Genomic DNA, 8,739 nt, shown 5'->3' on the forward strand with positions numbered 1-8,739 from the left:
CTCTAATGAATGCTTTTTCCTATGTTGATGTTTTTAATCTCCAAAATGTTGTTTACCATCTTATTTGTGGTAAGTGAAACCCTTTTGTAGGGGGTATGAAAAAAAAAAATCAGTAAGTATTATATTTAACCTTCTCTGGAGCCTCCCTAGTATGGCTTCCCGTACACCTGAGCTGCAGGTTGGAGCTCTTTTCCTGTCCCTTCGCCCTGGCTCAGATTCTCTGACATTGGTACTCCACGGCCATCCTCTCAAGTTAGTCACATGAGGACAGCCATCCTTACAAGTTTCTGCCGTGAGGAGAGGAGTGCCCTTTGTGGGATGCTTCTCTCCTCACTTCTTTCAGGGAACCCAGAGACGGCCCAGAGCCTGGCACCCGCTCCAAGCTGGGCCTCAGTCCCTGGGGTGCCCCCCCACAACCCTGGTCTGGTTAGCTTGATATGTTCAGGAGGAGGGGTCAGGAACCAGATTTTGTCTCAAAGGAACTTTCTCAGCTTTCATTTCTGCTTTCCCACACTCGGGATACTTTCTCTTCTAGAATTTTGTTCTCTGAAAGTAGACTGGGGCTTCCCTGGTGGAGCAGTGGTTGAGGGTCTGCCTGCCAATGCAGGGGACACGGGTTCGAGCCCTGGTCTGGGAAGATCCCACATGCCGCGGAGCAACTGGGCCCATGAGCCACAACTGCTGAGCCTGCGCGTCTGGAGCCTGTGCTCCGCAACAAGAGAGGCCGCGATAGTGAGAGGCCCGCGCACCGCAATGAAGAGTGGCCCCCGCTTGCCACAACTAGAGAAAGCCCTCGCACAGAAACGAAGACCCAACACAGCCATAAATAAATAAATAAATAAATTTAAAAACCTTTAAAAAAACTGACATTTCATTACCCTTAATTCTGTCATAAAGTTCTATATTTAAAAAAAAAAAGTAGACTGTTTTTAAAAGTTAAGGCTGTGGAAGGCAGTTTCTGGGGGGCAGGGAAAGTTCTATTTCTGCCCTGGTGCTGGCTATGCAAGTGTTCATTTAATAACGACTTGGATCTGTATGCTTAACGACTTGTGCACTTTTCAGTATGTATATTTTACCTGAACAACAGAAATGAAGATTTTGTGATTTATTATGAGAGGAGTATCAGCTCTTCTGCTGCCAAGAAAGCACAAAAGGAAGGAAGATGATACAACAAGAGAGGAATCCATTTCAATTGATGTGAAAATGGGGGGGGGGGTCCAAGGTGAAAGTGGGCAGTGACCCAATAATTTTAGGTACTCCTCCTAAAGATGTGTGCAGCATTTTAGTAGTGTTTGTTATTATAGTAGTGGAAAATTGAAAACAATTAAATGTCAAGTCATAGTTAAGTGATGGCACAACCAAAAATGGAATGAGATTTTGCTATTATAAGTTTGCCATAGGACTTCCCTGGTGGTCCAGTGGTTAAGAATCTGCCTTCCAATGCAGGGGATGTGGGTTCGATCCCTGGTCGGAGAACTAACATCCCGCATGCCGTGGGGCAGCTAAGCCTGTGCACCACAACTACTGAACCCGCGCGCTCTAGAGCCCGCATGCTGCAACTAGAGAGAAGCCCACACGCCGCAACGAAAGATCCTGCATGCCGCAATGAAGATCTCACGTGCCACAACTAAGACCCGATGCAGCCAAGTAATAAAAAAAGAGTTTGCCATAAATGTTTGTTTATTAAAGCCACTTATAAAAGCATAGTGCAATCCCATTTTTAAAAAGTATATATTTTATATATATGCATAGAAAATAATCAGGAAGAATGTACACCATAATATTAACAATGGATTATTCCTGAGGTAAAGAATTATGGGTGACTCTTATTACCTTATCTATTTAAGTCTTTTCTTCCAATGAGCATGCATTTCTTCTACAACGTGGTAAGAGAGGAAATGCGTGTGTAGGGCTGCAGTTTGGGCTCTTAGCTTCCTCACCAGAGTCTGTCTGCTACGTTCCCACATCTGCTGGTCCGGGGGAGGCCAGGGCCTGTACCAGCTGCTGTCACCATTCTGCCTTTACAAACTATAAAAACTCACCGATGATCCCAGGAGCATGTTCAAATACAAAATCTCAAGTTTAGAGAGAGCTGACTTCCATTCAGCTTTCCTGATGCTCAAATCTTGTTTGCAAAGGGCAGCCTCTCCTCTTTCATGGGTCCTTCTGCAACGCGAGGGCTGGGAGAACCATCCTGCCTCCACTTTGGGATTTCACAGAGGTTTTCTTCAGAGGTCTAGTTGTTCATTTTCCAGGATTCAGTTCACCCCTTCCACTTTATTTGAGGAATTCCTGTCCTCTGTATTGTCTCACGCTTAATTATTAAAAGGTCTGATCCTGTTCAGCTACATCATAGAACTCTGTCAAGTTCTCTTGTCTTATTTCATTACCTCCTCAGGGCTCTGGGCGCAGTAATGGGTCTATCACAGGTGCTCAGAAAAATCACTTGTGGGCTTCCCTGGTGGCGCAGTGGTTGAGAGTCCGCCTGCCGATGCAGGGGACACGGGTTCGTGCCCCAGTCTAGGAAGATCCCACATGCTGCGGAGCGGCTGGGCCCGTGAGCCATGGCCGCTGGGCCTGCGCGTCCGGAGCCTGTGCTCCGCAACGGGAGAGGCCACAACAGTGAGAGGCCCGCGTACTGCAAAAAAAAAAAAAAAAAAAAAAAGGAAAAAAAGAAATCACTTGTTCTCTTGAAGCTTGAGACACAGCTCCGCATTCTGAGACAGAGGCCTCCAGAAGAGAGACCTGAACTGTGTGGAGGTCAAGCCCTGAGCCCTGCTGGGACTCTGATACAGCTGCTGCCCGTCTCTGGGCTTCAGCCTCCTCCTTTGTAAAATGGCTGGGGAAGAGGTTGGGGCTGAGTGGGTGCCGAGGCCCCCGCCAGCCCTCACAGCCTGGTTCCGAGAACACAGCTTGCGGTAGCTCTGGCCTACCTCCCCTTTACCCCAATATGGGAGCACAACGGTATTATAACCCTTGCGGTGTACCCTAGACATGGTAGAGTCTCGTTTTGTGTCAATCAAAGTAAACACGTAAAGAAAAAGTTAACTCTTCCCACCCCACCCCCAGGAAAACAATACTAATGAGAATGAATACATATGGAAGGAAGGAAGGCTGGAGAAACCAAAAGGGAAGGACTCCTGCTCTCCCTGTCAGGAGAGTTCTCAGTTTGAAGTCTTGTAGTGGCTGTCACGCGGGGCCCGTCGCCACGTTAGGTGCATCTCTCTGAAGGGCTGGGCTTGCCTCCCTGTCTGACCACAGGCCTGGAAGAGAGGCAGGTGACCGTCACTGCAGCAAGAGGCCCTGCAGTGCGATGCAGCATCCACCCGTGTCTACCCACCCCTCACCAACGTCCCAGCCTCCATGGGGGTCTGAGGACCTGTCCCTGCGGCACCAGCATGGCACTGGGTGAATGACCTCAGCAGCCTGCCAAGAGCTTTCCTTGTGCCACCTTGTTTCATCCTCATGGCAACCTGAGGGGTAGCCACCGGGGATGAGAAGTTAGAGAACGCGCCCAAGGTCACATAACTAGGAGGCGGTGGAGCCAGGATCTGAAGCCAGTTAGCCCAGCTTCTTAGAGACTTTGTCAGGGTCCCCATGGAGGTGAGAGAAGCAGGCTGGTAACCAAGCCATCATCTGACTTGATTCTCAGCCCTCAGGAGGATCACAGTGTTAGGGGAGGATGTGAAAGAACCACTGTCGTCAACCAAGCAGAGCTGCTTTACCTGAAAGTCCCTTTGACAACCCAAATTTGATGCTGCACTAAAAATGTGTTAATTCAGTACTGGGCTGGCACCTTCTAAACGGGCTGATTCATCGTGAGTGTCATGTCTACACACACCATCCTCCGAAACCTCTGTGTTGAAGCTGAGCTGCCCTTGGTCATCACTGAGTTTATTAACTCGTGTGTGAGTTCCTCATATTTTTATGCAGATTTTTAACCTGCGTAGCTTTGTATTTCAGGGCAGAGTTTTATTCTCAGTGGCTCATTTCAAAATGAGAATTTTCAGAAAAGATAGAGATAAGGGACGATTCTCCTCCAAAAGCTCCCAACTGTACCCCGAATATTGAAATTGCTAAAAATCCTTCTCTGCTTTTAAAGAGTCTTCATCCCCTTGGTATATCACCTCTAGTATATGCATTGGAAATTCATTCCATTTCCACTGTTAAAAATAATGATGTATAAGACAGTGAACTTGGGTTCCTGCAGAGAAATATCAAGGAGTGTGAAATGCGAACCCCAGGTATAAAACTTGAAACATTTTCACCTACCGAAAGGAACTGGTGAATATAGTTGGTTATCGTTAACGCCCTCCGCCTCGGCCCCCAGCCACAGAGAGGAGCCTGGGCTTTGAATAGCAGTTGCAGCTCTGCTACTTGCTAGCAGTATGGCCTTGGACAAGTCACTAAGTGTGCTAAGCCTCAGCCTCCTCGTCTGTAAAATGGTGGTCACAGTAACTATTTTAAAGGTTGTTATGAAACTTGAAACTTTGTATATATATATATATATAAAGTGTACCAGTGATATATGGCACTGGTACACTTTAGGCTTTCATCGAATGGTTGTTATTATTCAATATTATTGATAATTGGAGTGTAAGCATAACTCTGCCACCTTGGGTAGGTTTCCTGATCTCTGAGCCAGTGATCTGTGAGATGGCACTGCGGTGTTTCCCCCGTGGGGTTGCTGTGAGCATGAGGAAGACCCTGGGTGTAAGTCCCACCACAGAGCTGGGCTAGAGTGGGCGCTTGCTAGATGTTAGCACAGCGCTGCGTGGCCGAAGCTCGAAGGAGGGAGGAGACTGAGGCCTCTCTTCCAGACACTGTTTTTCGTTTTTGTTTTTTCCTAATCACTTCAGAACGATCATGGGCTGGAACTGGATGAGGGAGTCGGACCGCCAGATAGCTAATTGCCCCTAACCCCCGGTCCTCCTTTCTTCCCACTGCAGTCCTTGGCAGCAAATCGAGGCCCCGAATTGCCACAGGGAAATTAGGAACTGAGGCCGTTCTTTATTTGGTTCAGGTGATATAATTGGCTGTCTCTCAAAAAAGGCTAGGCCAAGCCAATAGGAAAACATAAGTTTTCTTAAGAAAAATACAAGACCCAGCTGGAATCATCCAGATAAATTGACCTCAGGTCTTTGGAGGAGCTAGGATTAATTGGGGGAATCCTTCAGATGGGCGTTTTGATACTAGGCCAAATAAGACAGACATTTCCTGAAGTCATACTTCTCTCCCGCTAAGCCCGACCTGGGCCTCCATTTTCTCCCCAGTGTCAGGCTTCTGCCGCTCTTTGTTCAGGCTCTATGCTGACTCCCTGGCCCCCAGGACTCCACTGCCATGGCCTCTCTCTGGGAAAGATTCCCACCATCTGCTGCTTGGGAAGCCAGGACCTGTGTCCAGGGCTGCCTGGGGTTAGCAGGACCAGAGGTTATAAGAGACTCACCTGGGACATTTGCAGACGCGTCTTCGGTTCCCTGGATAAGGAAAAAGAAGGGATAAAGCGTCTGCCCCATCACGACGAATAGTCCCCAAATATGGTTTCTCCTTCACTTTTCCTATTTATTTAGGATTATAACTTTTTTTTTCTAGTGTGGCTATGACTATTTTATGTAAAGCAAACAATAACTACATCGACATTATAAAAAAAGACATAAACTTGTAAAATGACATAGTGCATAATGATGATTGACACTGTGAAGATTAATTTATACTATAAAGAAATAAGCTGTAAAGCAAGCATGATATAATATTTATATTTTATGGTTTTAATAGTTATTATTAAAATTTTTAAAAATTGTAGTCGGTTTACAATATTGTGTTAGTTTCAGCTGTACGGCAAAGTGATTCAGTTATACAAATAATACGTATATATTTTTTCAGATTCTTTTCCATTATAGGTTATTACAAAATGTTGAACATAGTTCCCTGTGCTATACAGTAAGTAAGATTATAACTCTTGAGAGTCCAGGTGAGGGCTTCTTTCCTATCCCTCTTTGTATCAATTTAAAAAACATTACATATATACACTACTAAATGTAAGATAGATAGCTAGTGGGAAGCAGCTGCATAGCTCAGGGAGCTCAGCTCGGTGCTTTGTGACCACCTAGAGGGGTGAGATAGGGAGGGTGGGAGGGAGACGCAAGAGGGAGGAGATATGGGGATATATATCTGATGTATAGCTGATTCACTTTGTTATACAGCAGAAACTAACACACCATTGTAAAGCAATTATACTCCGATAAAGATGTTAAATAAAAAACATTGCAAATACAGATGTGGGTGAACGTGGGTTAGTACAATCACCTGCGTGGGATCCAAGACGGGGTGGGGGGCTCGCAAGCAGGGGGACCAAGGATAAACCACTGCCTGTCGTGGTTCTGACCCAGCCCTCCCGGGCACAAGTCCCAGGGCCACAGAGCCCCCCCCCCCCCCCCCACCGCGCCTCCCCCGCCACTGCCCCCTGTCCCAGGCGTTTGTAATAAGCCCAGACCTGTGCGCTTGCTACAGGCTTTGCCCATGGAACATCCCACCCCTGCTACTGCCGCTCCGGGGCACTGTCTTCCTAAAAACCTCCCGGAGAGTGGAAAGAGCAGCGCGAAGGGGTCTTCCCGCGTTCTCTCTCCAGGAAAGACAAAGGCTGCGCCTGACCCTGCGGAGCAGCTCGGAGTCCCAGGAATTGCAACCCCGACTCCCGGCAAGGGCTGCCTAGAGCGAAGCCGCGCAAAGGGCGGGAGTCGGGCTGACTCTCCCCGCCGCGATTCCCTAGGACTTACGACGGTGGCAGATGACCGTGATGACCAATAACAGGAAAAGGATGGCGCAGGTCCCGGCCAGGGGCGCCCAGATGTAGATATCGCAGGAGAAATCCAGCCGCCTTGTGTCTACTGACGACACAGAAGACGCCAACATTTAGGAGCGGGCCCGGGATCCCTCACCCCACCCAGCCAGCCGGGGCACTTCCTTCTCCCGGCTCCGTCTCTCGGTTTCCCCACCACTCGGGCTGCCCTCGGCTCCACCTTCAGGATCAGGGCTGCCCCTGGCGAGGGCTCTCCCCGCGGCCGCCTCACCTGCGCTGCCCGCCGAGGGCCGGCACACCTCTGGGCGCGGAGACACAGTCTGCAACGCTTTGGTGGGCGCCCGCGTGGCTGGTGGCGTCGCCGGCGTCGTGGTGGGCTTCGCTGCGAGAGCAACAGAGAGTGGTTAGGGGCCGAGCTGGAGCTGTGCACGCGAACCCTCCCCACCGCTCCGCGCGCCTTGGCCAAGTGGGCGCCTCCTCCCGATTTTCCGCTGGAGGAGCCGTAGACCACCGCTCTCGCGGAGCTCTGCGCTCAGGGCAGGGGAGATGGGGTGGGACCTCCTGGTCCGCGAACCGTACCCGGCGCCTCGGACGTGAAGGCAGGGCCCGTTCCCCTCCGCCCGGCCTCTCTCCAGGGCCCCACCGGAAACCTCGTGGGCTTGGAGGTGATACCCGCATTTTAATGACCAGCAAAGGGAGGCTCAGAGAATTTAAGTACAACTTGCCCAGGATCACACAAGCCCGGAACTCGAGCCCAGATCAACCGGACCTAAAATGCCATCTTCAGTTCCTATCCAGTCGCACTCTAGCCCTAGCCTCAGTTTCCTCATCTGTGAAATGGGAACAGTATCTAAGTAGCCCCGAGGGGCGCTAAGAGGCTCGAAGCGTGTGAAAAATGGACTCAGACTGAGCCCCAAACCCCACACCGAGGGGTGCCACGCCCCTGGCGCCCGGACCTGGCAAGAAGACAGGCACGAAATTGCTGAAGTACATAACCGAGTTGCTCATGAACGAGCAAAAATAGTAGCCTTGGTCTTCCTCGTGGAAGCGGTGCAGAGTGAGGTGGAAGTTGGCGCCCTCGGCCTTGGTGCCGGAGATGTAACTGGTGTCCAGCCCCTCGGCCGGCTTGGACCGCGTGCTGGAGAGGTACATTAGGAAGATGGGTCTGGAGGCGTCCCCGGGCTTCTGGTAGAGCCAGGAGCAGCTCGACGTCATGCTGGACTGCAGCACCTCGCAGTGCAGCTTCACCTTCTCGCCCAGGCGAGCCTGCACCTGCACCGGCGACATCCGGAACGAGAATGACTCGAGGACCGTGGCGGCATCTGCGGGGCACACGTAGTGAGGCTGAGCCGGGAGCCCCGCGCCCCCCGCCAGCCCCGGCCCCGTCTTCCCCAGGGGTCGCCAACTCACGGAGCAGCAGGCCCAGCGGCAGGAGCAGGGCGGTCACCGGCGAGGCCATGGCGCGCTCCCCGCGGCGCCGCTCCGCTAGCGGCTCGAAGCTGCGGAGGAGCGCAGGAGCCGGTGGGACGCCGACCGGGGAAGTTGCGCCCTTCGGCCGGCCGCGGAGCCGATTTCGCGTTCGGAGGATGTGATGTCACGTGAAGCCCTGCGGAGGAGAGAGTCGCCCTCCTTTTCGCGGTTGTCACCTTCCAGCCCAGAGAGGGGGCTGGGGGCCGTGAATGGGGGCCGTCGAGGCAGCCTTGACAGGAAGCTGGGAATGGTTGAGAACCACGGGTTTGAGGACAAGGAAAGGGGCTTGGAAGTGGCCCTTGGAATGGCTCTCCTGTGGGTGTGACAGCGGCGGAGGATAGAGATGAGAGATTTCAAGAAGGGAGGGTGAGTGAGCAGGAAGGAGAGAGAAGTGTCCACTTCCTTTGCCCTCACTTAAAGTGGCCTTAGCACCGGCATCTTGGGGCTTTGAGGCCGTAAAATGGGCCCTG

At 51.2% G+C, this 8,739-nt stretch overlaps 1 protein-coding gene across 1 annotated transcript; it reads right to left on the minus strand.

The window, feature by feature from the left end:
* Positions 1-3,155: 3,155 nt before the first annotated feature.
* On the minus strand, positions 3,156-8,258 carry CD8A (CD8 subunit alpha; the record flags this gene model as incomplete). Its single annotated transcript, XM_082672343.1, has 6 exons — positions 3,156-3,263; positions 5,447-5,477; positions 6,777-6,887; positions 7,071-7,181; positions 7,756-8,121; positions 8,210-8,258. The coding sequence occupies 6 exons, from the start codon at positions 8,256-8,258 to the stop codon at positions 3,212-3,214; spliced, it is 720 nt and encodes a 239-aa protein (XP_082528469.1). The 3' UTR covers positions 3,156-3,211.
* Positions 8,259-8,739: the final 481 nt, after the last annotated feature.

The sequence above is a fragment of the Grampus griseus genome (assembly GCF_964374135.1).
Source record: "Grampus griseus genome assembly, chromosome: 15".
In the NCBI taxonomy this organism is placed as follows: domain Eukaryota; kingdom Metazoa; phylum Chordata; class Mammalia; order Artiodactyla; family Delphinidae; genus Grampus; species Grampus griseus.